Source organism: Triticum aestivum, chromosome 4D (assembly GCF_018294505.1).
Source record: "Triticum aestivum cultivar Chinese Spring chromosome 4D, IWGSC CS RefSeq v2.1, whole genome shotgun sequence".
NCBI lineage: Eukaryota > Viridiplantae > Streptophyta > Magnoliopsida > Poales > Poaceae > Triticum > Triticum aestivum.
Window position 1 is genome coordinate 20,271,395 of NC_057805.1, and position 21,219 is coordinate 20,292,613.

The following is a 21,219-nucleotide window of genomic DNA, read 5'->3' on the forward strand; positions in this document are numbered from 1 at the left end:
TTGTCCTAGTTCGTAAGGCCCATCTGTCCCGGTTGTGGAACCGGGACTAAAGGGTCGTTACTAATGCCCTAGGCCTTTAGTCCCGGTTCTTATACGAACCGGGACAGATGGGCCTCCACGTGACCACTGCGGCGAGCCCAGGCAGGAGGGCCTTGGTTCCCGGTTGGTAGCACCAACCGGGACCAATAAGCGTCCACGCGTCAGCATTTCAAGGGCTGGGGTTTTGTTTTTTTAAAGGAGGTGGTTTAGGGGTTTTGGGGGTTAATTTAGGTTGTTAGTTAGCTAATAGAGAGATGTGTCCCCTCTTATCTCCGTGCTACTGCTACTGCTATGCCTAAACATGACTTAGATTGAAGTGAAGGCAACATGTGGTGCATGTCGAAAGTAATACTAATCCTAACTTGATCAAGTTTGGATTGTACTACTTTTGACATGCACCACATGCATGTTGCCTTCACTTGAATCCAATCCATCTTCATTTCACCCACTGATATATAATAACTCTTCATGCTCGCATCATGCATCATCATAATAATAGTCCTACTAATCATCATCATACAACTTCTACTCGTTATTAATTACAAGTCATACGATCATCATCCTCATAGTCATCCAACCAACCCTACTTAATTGTTCTTAGCACATGGTCATCAGTATTAGGTAGGACCTAAATACCCTCTTTAAGGTAAAATAGCATAAAACAATATAGACCATGACTCTCCATTATGGAGAATGGAGATCATCATGTCTCCAATTCTTGCGTTTCGCTTCCTTTTGCTTCCAAGAACCTCCTTACGACTGTCCATACATTTTTCCATTCTTTGATTAGCATGTCTCCACTTCTTTTAGAAATCCGGTATGGATAGTTGAGATTCGTAGGATGGCCTGGTTGTATGTTCAAAACATGAAGGCTACCATTCTGATACATCAATGAGGCACACAATCCATCGGGATTCTCTGTTGAAAAACATAGTAATAACTTCATAGTTAGCAATGATGTACTAGTTTTAGAAGTAGGCAAAAGATGCACGGATGTCGTAATAGTAAAAAATCTTACCAGGGTATCTCCATGGTAGTTACCGTAGTTCAACACGTGCACTAGTGACACGTATTGACCATAATGTTGAGGAGTTTGATTGCAGATATTTTAATTCTCAAGATCAGTACAAAATGCGATCAGATGATTTTTCTCCTGATAAGTTAATTCGGAGCCATCGATGTAGTTGGTTTTGTCTACCATCTTCCGCACATTCTTTGACGAATGAAAATAAGCTGTCAACTATTTTGAAATAAAAAATATAAATTAGTTAATAACTATGTTTGAGAAACTCACATAGCGGTACAACTGGAAGCGTATCAACAAGGACCCAAATGTCCATATTGTCTTGGTCGATGTCAGGATCACCAAGATCCATGGTGATAAGCATACCCTCATAAAAACGATACATCATGCAAAGTGCTTCCCAATTTTTGCAACCAAAATGGGTTACGCTCTCAGAATTATACAGATTTACTTCAAAATCCATACCATGATGAGTCCTTAGGTGAATTTTCTTTGTTTCATAATTTTCATGGTCTTCAAAATCCATCCTCTCCAAGACATAGCGTCTTGCATGGCATGGGATAAGCTACTCGAATTGTAAAAGATGAAAATTACATGTTGAAATAGTTGAAGTCATGCTTAATTACGAAAAAACACTTGTCGTCGTTGCGTACCGTTTCAACATCGAAGGTCTCCTCAAGCTTAATGCTGAAGCGCCAATCTTCGTCCAGGCGAGGCCTGTCGCACAGACCTCGATCGTCGTGGCACCAGCTGCACTCCCCCGGGAGACTTTCGTCTTGCGATGACGACATTACCTACGTTCATAATTCAAAGATTAAACTTGTACAATTAAATATATGTACTACAAAAACTAAAATAGATCATTGTTATTCATCACGGGTTGACTATCGGTCTGTCGAGTCTTTCCTTGAAAACTCTTAGCTCACGTGGTGTATACATTCGACCATTGGTGATGGTCGCTCCTCCTTTCATCCCCGAGTGCATTACACCGAAATGTCTAGCACACGGGAATGAAGGAGAAGCGACCCCACGACAACAGTCGGGATTCTTCGTCCTCTCATATATATATGGTGGAACTCTCCCTCACTGATTCCTCTCTGACATTTGCAACCGTCGGTGATGGTAGCTCCTCCTTTCGTTCCCGAGTGCATTACACTAAATTGTCTAGCACATGGGAACAAAGGAGAAGCTACCCCCACGACAACAGTCGGGATTCTTCGTCCTCTCATATATGGTGGAGACTCGACAGACTTAAAGTCAACCCAAAATATCGTTTAATTATCTTTCTAAAAAAGGATTTGGCTGGTCTCACCTCGAGGTCGGAGGGGGTCGGTGACGGGGATGACAGCGGGGATGATGGAGGGGGGTCCTAGATTTCTGCGAAAACAATAACCCTATAAGCTATCAACTAATCATATGCATACGCCTTGCATAGTGCTCTCCAATTTTAGCATTCAAAGTAGGAGTAGTTTTCCAATTTGAGCATTCAATAAGCAAAATCAAATCGCAAAATAAAGTAGTATACAAATTAGGATACATTGAATTATAAGCAAAACTACATCATCTCTTGAGTTCGTACATCGTCAAATATTATCACTAATACACCTCGAATACTATCATACATATAGCATCGCTACTACAGCTAGAACCGTAGCGCCCGACGGGTATCTGCGCGGGTGGTGGACACCCAAAGAGAAGGACCTGCCAGGTATTGTCGAACCTGCCCTCCAACGCAACCATGTAGCGACGGACGTGCTCGTCCTCCTCGCTGACACGGTGACGTACCACCTCCGCGGTGTCCGGAAGCCTCGGCACCGTCACTGGCACACGCGATCGCCACCAAACAAGGATCGGGTCAACGACAGGCTCGCTCCTCACCAACCTACGCCCCCGGAATGTAGCACCTCCCAATACCAGCCCGGCGGAGCCCAATTCCGGACATGGCCCCTCTGATTAAGCCGGCCTCCTCCGCCGAGTCGACGACGAGGATGCGGGATAGGCATCGTCGACGTTGATGCGGGAATAATTGCTTGAACTAAAAAAATAAACTAGTTCTATTAATTTTCATGCTAAAAAACTACTTCTATAGTAAAATAAAGTAGTATTATTAAATCAACTAGTTCAACTACTAATTAAGCACTCACTAAAAATAAACTACTTCTATAGTAAAATAAAGTAGTTTTATTAGATCAAGTAGTTCAAAGCACTTACTACAAATAAAATAAAGTAGTACTTACTAAAAATAAACTAGTTTAACTAGTTCTATTATTTATCGACCCCCCCCCCCTCATGTCGAAGTTATCAGTCAGGGTGTACGTATATCGACAACGACATAACCGATAAAAAATAAGAAGAGGAAGAAGAAAAAAAAAAGAGGAGAATAAGAAAGGAATAGAGGAGAAGATCGAAGAAAAAAAAGAAGAAAAAAAAGAGGAGAAGAAGAAAGGAATAGAGGAGAAGAAGAAAAAATAGAATAGACTGCTAAATTGTTTTGTTATTCCTTTTTTCCTTTTCTTTTTTGTCCAGTATTGAACAAAAAAGAAATTATGGAAGATGTTTTCTTCCCCCATTAAGTCCGAGCCATAGAGTAAGAGTGAGATGAGTCTTCCAAATTCATCATAGACTTTCCCTATGGCTTGATAGAAGTAAGCAGCAAAGAGTCGTAACTTAAAGAAAAAAACGGACAGGGTCGACAGATTTACCTGATGTAAAGAAGATCCTAAAAGTCTCTGATTAGTCGACTCTCTCCATTTAACACTTTCCTCTCTCTCCTTTTTGCACTGACTCAATTCTAGTTTATTAGATTCTTGTTTAAAAGAATGAAAAAAGTTCAACAGAACTAAGAACACATAAAAAATAGCATAGAGGATCATGGCCATTACCAAAAGTTCCTCCGAAGGATCCTATATCCTATTGGGTATCTCTTCCCCGCCTTTTCCCGCTAGGATCAGAAATCTTATATTTTCCATATCCATATACCGTTGAATCCTTGGGGTTCCAGAATCCGCCAATTTTACTAGTCTTCGGAAACGGAAAACCCTGAACCAAGAAGAGTTGGATATGTTATGTAGGGTATATTTTTTTATTAATTTTATTTTGAGCTCTCAAGATATCGATATATACATATACAATCTCTACATAATGTCTCTCTCTCTATCACTATATATATTATATATATATAATATGTACATTATGCAGTAGACCCATAATGGGAAATCCAAGTGGCTAATTTTTGAATTAAATAAAAAGCCCTTTTAACTCAGTGGTAGAGTAATGCCATGGTAAGGCATAATTCATCGGTTGAAATCTGATAAAGGGCTTTTTAAATTAGTGGTAGAGTAATCTCGTGCTAAGACGTAAGTCGTTGGTTCAAATCTGATAGAGTACTTTTGTACTAAATTGATTCACTTTTTTTCTTTGTTTTTGAAACTTTCTCTATATTTTTAGAGAATTTTATGACTTAGTGCGGGATGGATGCATTTTTGGTCTGAACACTAAATGAAGCACGGAGAATTAATCTATAATGATCAACTAAAAAAATCCTAGATGAAAACATAACAGAAAAGTTGGAAAAACTCTTTGCTTTGGATCTATTTATACTTTTCGAGTATATTGACAATTCCAAAAAACTGCTCATACTATGATTATAGTATAATCACGAGCGGTTGTATATGGCCCTATCGTCTAGTGGTTCAGGACATCTCTCTTTCAAGGAGGCAGCGGGGATTCGACTTCCCCTAGGGGTAGGGAGTATTATGAAAGGAGGTTAATCATAGATTAGCAGAAACCCTAGAATAAATTCTTCCTGGGTCGATGCCCGAGTGGTTAATGGGGACGGACTGTAAATTCGTTGACAATGTCTACGCTGGTTCAAATCCAGCTCAGCCCAAACCAAAAATCTTGGGCTTCGTGAGTATGAACTAAATCCTTTTGTTTTTCTTCCATAAAATAAAATGTCTGATCTATAGAAATAAAAGATAAAGAAAAAAGGGATTTTTTTTCTAATCCATATCTCTCTCATTCCTTTCTTACAAACAAAAGAGTTTTTCTTATTGAAGGCAGGATTATTATCCATTTTTAGTGATAAGAAATCATGACTCACTAGTTATGTCACTCTCACTATACCCACGTATAATATAATATGTGGGTATGTAGTATATGATTCGTCTATTTCTTAGAGTATGAAAGACGAATCGAATCTTCTTATGGTTCTATTTAAGAATGGGTATGCCATACACCCCGCGGGGATTGTAGTTCAATTGGTCAGAGCACCGCCCTGTCAAGGCGGAAGCTGCGGGTTCAAGCCCCGTCAGTCCCGAACTAGGGTTCAATGAATGGAGAAATTGATATTTCCTTTTTCCATGAAAAAAGGGGCAGGGAGCAAGATCAAATACACACAGGGCACCCTTACTTCACTTTTTTATTTTGCATCTCTCATTAAAGAGGGAGGGAAGGCATATAGGAATTTTTTTCACTACTCCCGATCGATAAAGATAAAGAAAGACACACATACGATATGTGGATTAGTAGAATTTAGGATATTATATTACTCTATCTTTCTTTATGATGACACCATCCTCATCTTAACTATTCCACTCTTATGGAATAGAGTACCGGTATTTTACTGGAATCCATACATAAATCATATTCCCTTTTTATTTCAGACCTCTTTTCGCCATCTCACTTCTACTGCTTATTTGGATGTCTATGTGACCCATAGAAAGTTGGTCATATAATACATACATAATTGTATGTATAACTATAAGAAAAAGGAAGGGAAATTGTATAAGATTAAGAAAGTTAAGATTAAGAAAGCTCGTGGGTTAGAGATATAGAAAAGAAAAAGTAGAAAAGGATTAGAAAAGAGGGAATTCCTAATCCAATCAAAAACCCCATTTTGGACTTAGTGTGGATAGAGGATCTTCCTATGTTATACTATATAACTCTCATCCGTGAAATATAACTCTCATCCATGAATTGATTTGATAGATCCGATATTCATAATATTGAATTGATTCAGTATTATCAGAATGCAAGCCCTACCCTTGAATTTACAAGATACCCCTTTTTCCTCTCCATGGGATTACATCCCGAGTTATTGTGAAAATAAAAAATGAAGAGGTTATGGAAGTCAATATTCTCGCATTTATTGCTACTGCACTGTTCATTCTAGTTCCTACTTCTTTTTACTTATTATTTATGTAAAAATAGTCAGCCAAAATAATTAATTGGAATTAATCATTGAAGAAATTAAAAAGGGATTAAATAAAAAAACCAAGTCTTAAATGAAAGGATCTGGTTGGAATCTTAAAGTGTGGTGGAAAGAACTACATATAGTTTTTTCTACCACACTTTAGATTCTTTCTATTATATTATCTTTGAATCTACATAGAATAGATTAGTAGATTGAAATAGTTAAGTAGTCTAATTCAATTTCTTTTTTCATTGCATCCACTTAATTTCAATCAGGTCAAAATAAAAAATCTAAGACAATTCTTGACCAAAGAATCCATGGAAGGAAAGAAAAAATATATTAAGAATAGACTATAGTAAAAAGTAAAAGGAAATGGAAAATGTGTGATATGCCTTGAATAGTTCTGTGCAAGAAAGTCTAATTTTCTTATGTATAGAACTATTTTTAACCATTCGTCATTTCTAGTAGAAATTCTGAATTGGTATAATGGCTCTTTCTTACATTACAACTTACAATACAAGAGTTTCTTACAAGAGTGAAACAAAACTAAAGAAAAAGATTAAAGAATAACGTTAGACAAAATGATTAATGCAAAATGATCCATTAAAGAAAAGAATTGATACAACAATTTTATTACTTAATCAATTAGTAGTATCCTTAGAGTCCACTCCTTCCCCATACTACTAGTGAAAGAGAAAATGCAAAGACTACCATTAAAGCAGCCCAAGCGAGACTTACTATATCCATCTAAATTATGTCTCCTATTTCTATGAAGGGATTATTCTACTATTGATCAATAATCATAGTGGAATCAAGGGTACAGAGTCAAAAAGGGATTCTGCCCTAAGGCCATGGATCAATCAGTTCAAGGAATTTACTCCTAACAAATTCTTATAGGAATTCTGGTAGAATTAGAGAGCATTAAAAATACGATACTATAGCCCTTTTTTCCTTAAAAAAGAAAGAGTACGGGAATGATGTCCTGAATAGAAGAAGCGGGAATAGGAAGATTTTTTATTCCTTTTGTTACTCTTTTTTTAAGCAAAGGACGCCCGAATATACCATAAAATTATCGATAGACAAATATTTATTGGATCTGAACCCTCCAGCCTTGCTTTGTATCATTCTATGAAAGAATGAAGAGATTTTATCCATGACACAACTCCTAAATTGATTTTTGATCGACCGATTTAATCTGATTGTCGTTAGAATTAAGTAGTCCTTACTTTAGTGTATGTAGGTAACATAAGATGTATGATAAAAAATGTATAATAATTAGTAAGTCTTCATATACTTTCGTGGAGTCCCTTCTTGAATCTTAGATTGAAAAAAGAATGCCCCTTAGGAACCTTTCTTTGGATACCAAGATTTCTGACATCTTATCCTCGTATTTTAAAATTATCAAATCGAATCTCAATTAACAACCAATTCAAGTTCATATAATAAAAGAATAAGGAAACACTACCTCACCCCTATTGATAACCATTTTGGCCACTACTGTCAAAACAAACCCTAACCCTACTTTGAGGATAGAACTATGGTATGGTTTCTCTAAACCCAGTATTGGCAGGCCCAGTTACTCTCTTGGCCGAATTTATGCGAAGTAAAAATTTATCGAATTCGATCAGCACTACAAAAAAACCTAAGTATTTGATTGATCAGGCGGCACCCAGATTTGAACTAGGGATAAAGGATTTGCAGTCCCCTGCCTTACCGCTTGGCCATGCCGCCAAAAAATCCGATAAAAAATCTAGAAAACAGCAAGTATTCATCCACATTTTCTTACGAAAAGCCCCTTTTATTTTGAATATAATTCTACTTACTTTTTTCCAATCTTTTTCAAAAAATCTATTCCTGCTTTTTTTGATCCAGTTTCTATTATTCTCCTCGATAGATTCTATCTTAAAACATACATTGTTAACACAATAAAACTTCCCATTTCTTTCTATTGAGATGAAAAAGAAGAAAAAGTGGATTTCTATTCATAGGCTGCAAAATTCAGAATAAATTGGAACCGTTAACTAGAATTCTCTTCTTTTTATTGCAGTAGTGAACTACTCTTAAATCGGTATTATCTCCCCCCTTCAATGGCATAATAAAATATTATGGCTTTATGCTTAATTCGTGTATAGGTAAGCTTTAGGTCCGAACAACATTATTATCCAAAGATCCCCTTTATGTACATATCTCTATGGGGAATCATGCTTTAATTTTTCAAAGTATTAAATTAAATATCTTGAATAAAAAAAGGAAATTTGCTCTGATATAGAGTATAACCTGACTATCTTGGCCTACCCAAGTGAAATTACGATAAAAGAAAAGCATGGATATGGGGAGAGGTGGATAACTAGATTGGCATGTACTTAAAAAAGGGACTTACTTTATTTTAGAATTCCACAATGAAATACTGAATTTTCTAGCAATTATACTACTCCGATCCAAAATAAAAAAGAACCCTCAAATTATTTTGAGAAATTAAAGTAAGCACGCTATTCTAAATCGAAGTAAAGCCAAACTTTCTAGTATATTATATTACGGCTTTATTACATTCATAGAAAGGAGATAAAATGAGAAATCTTTGCCATCCAATCTGATTAAAATATCATAACATAAAGTATAAGTGGCAGAATTTTTTTTGTAGGAATGTTTTATCAATTCATTTTCATTTCATTTGTACCCTTGGCAAACTCGAACTTTCGTCCAAATGGTCTCTATTCATATGCATGAAATACATATATGAAATACGTATGTGGAGTTCCCTAGAATTTTATGGGATTCAGTAAACAGAATATAGATTCCATGATTGCTAGATCGATCCATAGGGATTGATGAAGAGTGAGCTGATAATGGATTTTTTCTTTGATAAACAGGAAACTTAAGATTAAGATGCTCCGGAATGGAAACGAGGGAATGTCCACAATACCTGGATTTAGTCAGATCCAATTCGAGAGATTTTGTAGGTTCATTAATCAAGCCTTGGCAGAAGAACTTGACAAGTTTCCAACAATTAAAGATCCAGATCACAAAATTGCATTTCAATTATTTGCGAAAGGATATCAATTGCTAGAACCCTCGATAAAAGAAAGAGATGCTGTGTATGAATCACTCACCTAGTCTTCCAAATTATATGTATCTACGAGATTAATTTTTGGTTTCGATGTGCAAAAGCAAACCATTTATATCGGAAACATTCCTATAATGAATTCCTTAGGAACCTTTATTATAAATGAAATATACCGGATTGTGATCAATCAAATATTGCTAAGTCCTGGTATTTACTACCGCTCGGAATTAGATCATAAGGGAATTTCTATCTACACTGGCACTATAATATCAGATTGGGGGGCGGGGAGATCAGAATTAGCAATTGATAAAAAAGAAAGGATATGGGCTCGCGTGAGTAGAAAACAAAAGATATCTATTCTAGTTCTATCATCAGCTATGGGTTCGAATCTAAGAGAAATTCTAGATAATGTTTCCTACCCTGAAATTTTCTTGTCTTTCCCGAATGCTAAGGAGAATAAGAGGATTGAGTCAAAAGAAAAAAGCTATTTTGGAGTTTTATCAACAATTTGCTTGTGTAGGTGGGGACCTGGTATTTTTCGAGTCCTTATGCGAGGAATTACAAAAGAATTTTTTTCAACAAAAATGTGAATTAGGAAGGATTGGTCGATGAAATATGAATCGGAGACTTAATCTTGATATACCTCAGAACAATATATTCTTGTTACCACGAGATGTATTGGCCGCTACAGATCATTTTATTGGAATGAAATTTGGAACGGGTATACTTGACGATGACGATATGAATCACTTCAAAAATAAACGTATTCGTTCGATTGCGGATCTGTTACAAGATAAATTTGGATTGGCTCTTGGTCGTTTACAACATGCAGTTCAAAAAACTATTTGTAGAGTATTCATACGTCAATCGAAACTGACCCCAAACTTTGGTAACTCCAACTTCAACTTCAATTTTATTAATAACTACTTATGAGACCTTTTTTGGTACATACCCGTTATCTCATGTTTTTGATTAAACGAATCCATTTTCACAAACTGTTCATGGGCGAAAAGTGATTTGTTTAGGTCCTGGAGGGTTGAAGAGGAGAACCGCAAGTTTTCGGAGCCGAGATATTCATCCGAGTCACTATGGGCGTATTTTTCCAATTGACACGTCTGAAGGAATCAATGTTGGACTTGCTGGATCCTTAGCAATTCATGCGAGAATTGATCACTTGAGGGGATCCATAGAGAGTCTGTTTTATGAAATATCTGCTGAGAAAGCAAAAGAAAAAAAGAGACAGGTGGTTTATCTATCACCAAATAGAGATGAATATTATATGATAGCAGCAGGAAATTCTTTGTCCTTGAATCAAGGTATTCAGGAAGAACAGGTTGTTCCGGCTAGATACCGTCAAGAATTCTTGACTATTGCATGGGAACAGATTCATGTTAGAAGTATTTTTCCTTTTCAATATTTTTCTATTGGGGGTTCTCTCATTCCTTTTATTGAGCACAATGATGCGAATCGGGCTTTAATGAGTTCTAATATGCAGCGCCAAGTAGTTCCGCTTTCTCGGTCCGAGAAATGCATTGTTGGAACTGGATTGGAACGCCAAATAGCTCTAGATTCGAGGGTTTCCATTATAGCTGAACGCGAGGGAAAGATCATTTCTACTGATAGTCATAAGATACTTTTATCAAGTAGTGGGAAGACTATAAGTATTCCTTTAGTTAACCACCGTCGCTCTAACAAAAATACTTGTATGCACCAAAAACCCCGGGTTCCACAGGGTAAATCCATTCAAAAAGGACAAATTTTAGCAGAAGGAGCTGCTACAGTTGGGGTCGAACTTGATTTAGGAAAAAACCTATTAGTAGCTTATATGCCATGGGAAGGTTACAATTTTGAAGACGCGGTACTAATTAGTGAACGTTTGGTATATGAAGATATTTATACCTCTTTTCACATCCGGAAATATGAAATTCAGATGGATACGACAAGCCAGGGCTCCGCTGAAAAAATCACTAAAGAAATACCACATCTAGAAGAACATTTACTCCACAATTTGGACAAAAATGGAGTTGTTAGGTTGGGATCCTGGGTAGAAACTGGTGATATTTTAGTAGGTAAATTAACGCCTCAGATAGCGAGCGAATCATCTTATATCGCGGAAGCTGGATTATTACGGGCCATATTTGGCCTTGAGGTTTCCACTTCAAAAGAAATTCTCTGAAATTACCTATAGGTGGAAGAGGGCGCGTTATCGATGTGAAATGGATCCAAAGGGACCCGCTCGACATAATGGTTCGTGTATATATTTTACAGAAACCTGAAATCAAAGTTGGGGATAAAGTAGCCGGAAGACATGGGAATAAAGGGATCATTTCCAAAATTTTGCCTAGGCAAGATATGCCCTATTTGCAAGATGGAACACCCATTGATATGGTCTTCAATCCCTTAGGAGTACCCTCTCAAATGAATGTGGGACAAATATTTGAAAGCTCGCTCGAATTAGCGGGGGATCTGCTAAAGAAACATTATAGAATAGCACCCTTTGATGAGAGATATGAGCAAGAGGCTTCAAGAAAACTTGTGTTTTCAGAATTATATGAAGCCAGTAAAGAAACAAAAAGTCCATGGGTTTTTGAACCCGAGTACCCGGGAAAAAGTAGAATATTTGATGGAAGAACAGGCGACCCCTTTGAGCAACATGTTCTAATAGGGAAGTCCTGTATCTTAAAATTAATTCATCAAGTTGATGAGAAAATTCATGGGTGTTCTACTGGGCCCTACTCACTTGTTACACAACAACCGGTTAGAGGAAGAGCCAAGCAAGGGGGACAATGAGTAGGAGAAATGGCATTTTGGGCTTTAGAAGGATTTGGTGTTGCTCATATTTTACAAGAGATACTTACTTATAAATCTGACCATCTTATAGCTCGCCAAGAAATACTTAATGCTACGATCTGGGGAAAAAGAATACCTAATCATGAGGATCCTCCATAATCTTTTCGAGTGCTCGTTCGAGAACTACGATCTTTGGCTCTAGAACTGAATCATTTCCTTGTATTTGAAAAGAACTTCCAGGTTAATAGGGAGGAAGTTTGATCGGAATAAATATAAATTCTTTTCTTATTTCTATTTTATTGACCAATATAAACATCAACAACTTCAAATTGGACTTGTTTCCCCTCCAAAAATAAAGGCTTGGGCTAACAAAAACCTACCTAATGGAAAAGTCGTTGGCGAAGTCACAAGGCCCTCTACTTTTCATTATAAAACCGATAAACCAGAAAAAGATGGATTGTTTTGTGAAAGAATCTTTGGACCCATAAAAAGCGGGATTTGCGCTTGTGGCAATTCTCGAGCAAGCGGAGCTGAAAACGAAGACGAAAGATTTTTCCAAAAATGCGGGTTAGAATTTGTGGATTCTCGGATACGAATATATCAAATGGGATACATCAAACTCGCATGTCCCGTGACTCATGTGTGGTATTTGAATGGTCTTCCTAGGTATACCACGAATCTTTTAGATAAACCTCTTAAGAAGTTGGAGGGCCTAGTATACGGCGATTTCTCTTTTGCTAGGCCCAACACTAAAAAACCCAAATTGCATCCTGTAACCACAGCATTTCTCCCTTTTTTCTACCCCAGGCTTTGCAACATTTCGAAATCGGGAAATTGCGACAGGAGCAGGTGCTATTAGAGAACAATTAGCAGATTTGGATTTGTGAATTATTATAGAGAATTCTTTGGTCGAATGGAAGGAATTAGAAGACGAGGGGTATAGTGGAGATAAGTGGGAAGATAGAAAAAGACGAATAAGAAAAGTTCTTTTGATTAGACGCGTGCAATTGGCGAAACATTTTATTCAAACAAATGTAGAACCAGAATGGATGGTTTTGTGCTTATTACCGGTTCTTCCTCCCGAATTGAGACCTATTGTTTATAGGTCTGGAGATAAAGTAGTGACTTCAGACATTAATGAACTTTATAAGAGATTTATCCGTCGGAACAACAATCTTGCCTATCTATTAAAAAGAAGTGAATTAGCGCAGCAGATTTAGTAATGTGCCAGAAAAATTGGTACAAGAAGCCGTGGATACACTTCTTGATAGTGGGTCCCGTGGGCAACCACCAAGGGATGGTCACAATAAAGTATACAAATCACTTTCAGATGTAATTGAAGGTAAAGAGGGAAGGTTTCGCGAGACTCTGCTTGGGAAACGGGTCGATTACTCGGGGCATTCTATCATTGTTGTGGGTCCTTCGCTTTCATTACATCAATGTGGATTCCCTCTAGAGATAGCAATAAAGCCTTTTCAACTATTTGTAATTCGTGATTTAATCACGAAATGCGCCACTTCTAATGTAAGGATTGCTAAAAGGAAAATTTGGGAAAAAGAAGTTATGCGGGGACATCCTGTACTGTTAAATAGAGCACCTACCCTGCATAGATTAGGCATACAGGCCTTTCAACCCACTTTAGTAGAGGGGCGTACTATTTCTTTACACCCATTAGTGTGTAAGGGTTTCAATGCGGACTTTGATGGAGATCAAATGGTTGTTCATCTACCTTTATCCTTGGAAGCTCAGGCAGAAGCCCGTTTACTTATGTTTTGTCATATGAATCTCTTATCTCCCGCTATTGGGGATCCTATTTGTGCACCAACCCAAGACATGCTTATCAGGCTTTATGTATTAACGATTTGAAAGCGTCGAGGTATTTGTGCAAATAGATATAATAGTTGCAGAAACTACCCAAATCTAAAAGTAAATTACAATAATAATAATAATAATTCTAAATATAGGAAAGATAAAGAACCCCATTTTTCTAGTTCTTATGATGCACTGGGAGCTTGTAGACAAAAACTAATCAGTTTAGATAGTCCCTTGTGGCTACGATGGAACCTGGATCAACGCATCATTAGGTCAAGAGAAGTTCCGATTGAAGTTCAATATGAATCTTTGGGGACATATCATGAGATTTATGCCCACTATCTAATAACGGGAAATAGAAAAAAAGAAATTCGTTCGATATACATTCGAACCACTCTTGGTCATAATTCTTTTTATAGAGAAATAGAGGAAGCCATACAAGGGTTTAGTCAGGCCTATTCATACACTACCTAAACAAGAAAGTTAGATTCGGCGATGTCCCTCCCCTTTGGGGGGGCATTCCGATTTCCCTAGTATCATCATTATTTGCCACGCGAATCCAGATTGAGATTGAGGCAATTAAGTTAATTAAATTTTCGAATCACTGACTCAGGCCCATTGTCGAATCCTACTCAGCAATTGTGGAATCCTACTCAGCCGAAAAGGGGGTACTTATGTATGGCGGAACAGGCCAATCTAGTCTTTCATAATAAAGAGATAGATGGAACTGGTATGAAACGACTTATTAGCAGATTAATAGATCATTTTGGAATGGGATATACATCCCATATACTGGATCAACTAAAGACTCTGGGCTTCCATCAAGCCACTACTACATCGATTTCGTTAGGAATCGAGGATCTTTTAACAATACCCTCTAAGGGATGGTTAGTCCTAGACGCGGAACAACAGAGTTTTCTTTTGGAGAAACACTATTATTATGGGGCTGTACACGCGGTAGAAAAATTACGCCAATCTGTTGAGATATGGTATGCGACAAGTGAATATTTGAAACAAGACATGAATTCAAATTTTTGGATAACGGATCCTTCTAATCCAGTCTATCTAATGTCTTTTTGAGGAGCCAGAGGAAATGCATCTCAAGTACACCAATTAGTAGGTATGAGAGGATTAATGTCAGACCCTCAAGGACAAATGATTGATTTACCTATTCAAAGCAATTTACGCGAGGGACTTTCTTTGACAGAATATATAATTTCCTGCTATGGAGCCTGCAAAGGGGTTGTAGATATTGCTGTGCGAACAGCAGATGCTGGATATCTTACACGTAGACTTGTTGAAGTAGTTCAACATATTATTGTGCGTAGAAGAGATTGTGGTACTAACCGAGGTTTTTCTGTAAGTCCTCAAAATGGGATGACGGAAAAACTTTTGTCCAAACACTGATTGGTCGTGTATTAGCAGACGATATATATATCGGTTCATGATGCATTGCCGCTCGAGATCAATATATTGGAATTGGATTAGTCAATCGATTCATAACTGCCTTTCGAGCACAACCATTTCGAGCACAACCAATATATATTAGAACCCCCTTTACTTGCCGAAGCACTTCTTGGATCTGTCAGTTATGCTATGGCCGGAGTCCTACTCATAATGATCTGGTCGAATTGGGAGAAGCCATAGGTATTATTGCAAGTCAATCAATTGGGGAGCCAGGGACTCAACTAACATTAAGAACTTTTCATACTGGCGGAGTATTCACAAGGGGTATTGTCGACCTTGTACGATCCCCTTCGAATGGAAAAATAAAATTCAGTGAGAATTTGGTTCACCCCACACGTACCTGTCATGGGCAGCCTGCTTTTCTATGTTATATAGACTTGCATGTAACTATTCAGAGTCAAGATATTCTAAATAGTGTGAATATTCCCTCAAAAATCTTGATTCTAGTGCAAAATGATCAATATGTAAAATCCAAACAAGTAATTACAGAGATTCGTGCCGAAACGTCCACTTTACATTTTCAAGAAAGGGTACAAAAGCATATTTATTCTGAATCAGACGGCGAAATGCACTGGAGTACTGATGTTTACCATGCGCCTGAATATCAATATGGTAATCTTCGCCGATTACCAAAAACAAGCCATTTACGGATATTGTCAGTAAGTATGTGCAGATCCAGTATAACGTCTTTTTCACTCCACAAGGATCAAGATCAAATGAATATTTATGGTAAAAAAGAAAGGCAAATTCTTGATTATTCAACGTCGGATCGAATCATGTCCAATGGCCATTGGAATTTTATCTATCCTTCTATTTTTCAAGATAATTCAGATTTGTTGGCGAAAAAGCGAAGAAATAGGTTCGTCATTCCATTACAATATCAAGAACAAGAGAAAGAACTAATATCCTGTTTTGGGATTTCGATTGAAATCCCCCTTATGGGTGTTTTACGTAGAAATACTATTTTTTTTCTTATTTTGACGATCCCCGATACAGAAAAGATAAAAAGGGTTCAGGAATTGTTAAATTTAGATATAGGACCCTAGAAGAAGAATATAGGACTCGAGCGGAAGACTCAGAAGAGGAATATGAGACCCTAGAAGACGAATACAGGACCCGAGAGGACGAATATGAATATGCAACCCTAGAAGAATCTAAATATGGAATCCTAGAAGACGAATACGAATATGAAACCCTAGAAGACGAATATGGGAGCCCAGAAAACGAATATGGGAACCCAGAGAACGAATATAGGACTTTAGATAAAGACTCAGAAGAGGAATATGGGAGCCCAGAGAGCAAATATAGGACCCAAGAGGACGAACATGGAACTCTAGAGGAAGACTCAGAAGACGAATATGGCATCCCCAGGGAAAGCATAGAGGAAAAATATGGTACTTTAGAGGAAGACTCAGAAGAAGATTCAGAGGACGAATACAAGAGCCCAGAGGAAGATTCCAGCTTAAAAAAAGTGGGTTTGATTGAGCATCAAGGAACAAAAGAATTTAGTCTAAAATACCAAAAAGAAGTAGATCGTTTTTTTTTCATTCTTCAAGAACTTCATGTCTTGCCAAGATCTTCATCCCTAAAGATACTTGACAATAGTATTATTGGAGTGGATACACAACTCACAAAAAATACAAGAAGTCGACTAGGCGGACTGGTCCGAGTGAAGAGAAAAAAAGCCATACGGAACGCAAAATATTTTCCGGAGATATTCATTTTCCTGAAGAGGTGGATAAGATATTAGGTGGCTGTTTGATACCGCCAGAAAGACAAAAAAAGATTCTAAGGAATCAAAAAAGGAAAAATTGGGTCTATGTTCAACGGAAAAAAATTCTCAAGAGCAAGGAAGAGTATTTTGTTTTTGTTCGCCCTACAGTCGCATATGAAATGGACGAATGAAGAAATTTAGCAACACTTTTCCCGCAGGATCTCTTGCAAGAAGAAAATAATCTCCAAATTTGACTTGTCAATTTTATTTCTCATGAAAATAGCAAGTTAACTCAAAGAATTTATCACACAAATAGTCAATTTGTTAGAACTTGGTTAGTAGTGAATTGGGAACAAGAAGAAAAAGAAAAGGCTGGTGCTTCCCTTGTTGAGGTAAGAGCAAATGATCTTATTCGGGATTTCCTAAGAATTGAGTTAGTCAAGTCCACTATTTCGTACACACGAAAAAGGTATGGTAGGACAAGTGCACTACCGATTCCGCATAATAGGTTAGATCGCGCCAATATCAATTCTTTTTATTCCAAGGCGAAGATTGAATCACTTAGCCAACATCCAGAAGCTATTGGCACTTTGTTGAATCGAAATAAAGAATACCACTCTTTGATGATTTTGTCGGCATCCAACTGTTCTTGAATTGGTTTATTCAAGAATTGAAAACATCCCAATGTGATAAAAGAATGGAATCCTAGAATTCCTATTCAACAAAACATCCCAATGCTATTGTAGCTAGTATATCGCATTTTTCTTCATCTAACTATTTACTAACGCATAATAAAATCCTGTTAAAAAAATATTTGTTCATTGACATTTTAAAACAAACCTTCCAAGTACTTCAAGAACTTAAATACTCTTTAATAGATGAAAATAAAAGGATTTCTAATTTCGATAGTAACATAACGTTGGATCCATTCCTTTTGAATTGTCACTTTGTCCATCATGATTCATGGGAAGAGACATTGGCAATAATTCACCTTGGACAATTTCTTTGTGAAAATGTATGTCTATTTAAATCGCACATAAAAAATCTGGTCAAATTTTCATTGTAAATATGAATTCCTTTGTTATAAGAGCAGCTAAACCTTATTTGGCCACTACAGGAGCAACTATTAATGGTTATTATGGAGAAATCCTTTACAAGGGAGATAGGTTAGTTACGTTTATATATGAAAAATCGAGATCTAGTGACATAATGCAAGATCTTCCAAAAGTGGAACAAATCTTTGAAGCGCGTTCAATTGATTCATTATCCCCGAATCTCGAAAGGAAAATTGAGGATTGGAATGAGCGTATACCAAGAATTCTTGGGGTCCCTTGGGGATTCTTGATTGGAGCTGAGCTAACCATAGCCCAAAGTCGTATCTCTTTGGTTAATAAAATCCAAAAGGTTTATCGATCCCAAGGGGTTCAGATCCATAATAGACATATAGAGATTATTATACGCCAAGTAACATCAAAAGTGCGGGTTTCCGAAGATGGAATGTCTAATGTTTTTTCGCCTGGGGAATTAATCGGACTATTGCGAGCGGAACGAGCAGGACGAGGTTTGGATGAATCGATCTATTATCGGGCAATCTTATTGGGAATAACAAGGGCTTCCCTGAATACCCAAAGTTTCATATCTGAAGCAAGTTTTCAAGAAACTGCTCGAGTATTAGCATAAGCTGCACTACGAGTTCGCATTGATTGGTTGAAAGGCTTGAAAGAAAACATAGTTCTGGGGGGGATTATACCTGTTGGTACCGGATTCCAAGAATTTGTGCATCGTTCCCCACAAGACAAGAACCTTTATTTCAAAATAAAAAAAAATCTACTCGCGTCGGAAATGAGAGATTTTTTGTTTTCTCCATACATAATTAGTTTCTTCAGATTCTCACGTAACAAACAATTTTTATGAGACATAAGAACCCCCATTTTACATTTAACCCTATATCATTTAAGGATACATAAAAAATATTTTTTACTTTACTAGACTTTTGAAGTTAGAACACTAACAGGTCAAATTTTTGATTTTTAAGATTTTTATTTTAATATGTAAAATCGCTTTGTCGAAATCCCTATAATGAGTAGCATTTGCGGCTGCCGAATAAACCAACTTTAAGATGGGATAAGATGCTCGATAGGGCATGAGGTTCAGTATCATAACAGTTTCCTCATAGTAACGCCATCGAATCTCGTCAAGAACTCTTTGTGCTTTGAAAACAGACATAGGGATACGTTTTTGTGCTTTGAAAACTCTCTCGTACTTAAGTAGACGATCGGTTGGAACTTTCCTTGCGAGTTTCATTAAGGTGGTTATGTTTATACCATGTATCAATGGCCAACTCTTATCTTAGTACAAGGTTCTCTCGGAACAATTATAATTTATTTCAAGCTATTTCGGATCTTTCTTAATCTTCAAAAAGAACTAAATTCCGTAATGGAATGGTAGGATTAAAAAAAAGCAAGTGTGGAAAAAATGACAAGAAGATATTGGAACATTAATTTGAAAGAGATGATCGAAGCAGGAGTTCATTTTGGTCATGGTATTAAGAAATGGATTCCTAAAGTTGCCCCTTACATTTCGGCAAAGCGTAAAGGTACTCATATTATAAATCTCGCTAGAATGGCTCTTTTTTATCAAAAGCTTGTGATTTAGTTTTTGATGCAGCAAGTCAGGGAAAAAGTTTCTTAATTGTTGGTACCAAAAAAAGAGCAACAGATTTAGTAGCATCAACTGCAATAAGGGCTCGTTGTGATTATGTTAATAAAAAGTGGTTCAGTGGTATGTTAACGAATTGGTCGATTACGAAAACTAGACTTTCTCAATTTAGAGACTTAAGAGCAGAAGAAAAAATGGGAAAATTCCACCATCTCCCAAAAAGAGATGTGGCAATCTTGAAGAGAAAATTATCTACCTTGCAAAGGTATCTCGGCGGGATCAAATATATGACGAGATTGCCAGACATTCTGATCATCCTTGATCAGCAAAAAGAGTATATAGCTCTTCGGGAATGTGCCATTTTCGGGATTCCTACTATTTCTTTAGTCGATACAAATTGTGACCCGGATCTCGCGAATATATCGATTCCAGCCAACGATGACACTATGACTTCAATTCGATTGATTCTTAAAAAATTAGTATTTTCAATTTGTGAGGGCCGTTCTCTCTATCTAAGAAATCATTGATTAAGAATATATAGTGAATTCTTGGGCAACTGCGTAAATTTATGGAATCACTTACTTTACTATATCTTTTTTTGCATAGAATTTTTTTTTGCATAGAAAAAAGAAGGGGAATATTGATATATATTAGAGGGTATTGATATATATTATGATCTGATGTGCTTTCTTGGTATCCCAAATATAAGATTAATACTCAAGTTGCTGAGTTGAGAAAGTGATTGTTGAATCAAAAGAATTCCTTTTTTTAAGTTCAGTTTTTATCAGAGGACAATATGAATATTATACCTTGTTCCCTTAAAACACTCAAGGGGTTATACGATATATCGGGTGTAGAATTAGGCCAAGACTTCTATTGGCAAATAGGAGGTTTCCAAATTCATGCCCAAGTACTCATCACTTCTTGGATCGTAATTACTATCATGCTAGGTTCAGTTGTCATAGTTGTTCAGAATCCACAAACCATCCCGACCGACGGTCAGAATTTTTTTGAATATGTCCTTGAAATTATTCGAGACTTGAGAAAAACTCAGATTGGAGAAGAATATGGTCCCTGGGTTCCCTTTATTGGAACTATCTTCCTTTTTATTTTTGTTTCGGATTGGTCGGGTGCTCTTTTACCTTGGAAAATTATAGAGTTACCCCATGGGGAATTAGCAGCGCCCAAAAATGATATAAATACTAATGTTGCTTTAGCTTTACTCACGTCAGTGGCATATTTTTATGTTGGTCTTAGCAAAAAAGGATTGAGCTATTTCGAGAAATATATTAAACTAACTCCAATCCTTTTACCAATTAACATCCTAGAAGATTTCACAAAACCATTATCGCTTAGCTTTCGACTTTTCGGGAATATATTGGCGGGTGAATTAGTCGTTGTTGTTCTTGTTTCTTTAGTCCCCTTAGTATTCAAGCTCTTATTTTTGCAACATTAGT

The 21,219-nt window shown here is 36.9% G+C and overlaps 1 protein-coding gene, 1 non-coding gene and 1 pseudogene across 2 annotated transcripts; 2 read left to right on the forward strand and 1 right to left on the reverse strand.

Annotated features, from left to right (window-relative positions):
- Positions 1–7,917: 7,917 nt before the first annotated feature.
- Positions 7,918–7,988, reverse strand: TRNAC-GCA (transfer RNA cysteine (anticodon GCA)). Its single transcript has one exon. It is a non-coding gene; the product is annotated as a tRNA-Cys (tRNA).
- A 6,613-nt stretch (positions 7,989–14,601) lies between these two features.
- On the forward strand, positions 14,602–19,025 carry LOC123099466 (DNA-directed RNA polymerase subunit beta''-like; annotated as a pseudogene).
- A 1,533-nt stretch (positions 19,026–20,558) lies between these two features.
- Positions 20,559–21,218, forward strand: LOC123099467 (ATP synthase subunit a, chloroplastic-like). The gene has a single exon (XM_044521618.1). It carries the CDS (start codon positions 20,559–20,561, stop codon positions 21,216–21,218), a length of 660 nt encoding a protein of 219 aa, XP_044377553.1.
- Position 21,219: the final 1 nt, after the last annotated feature.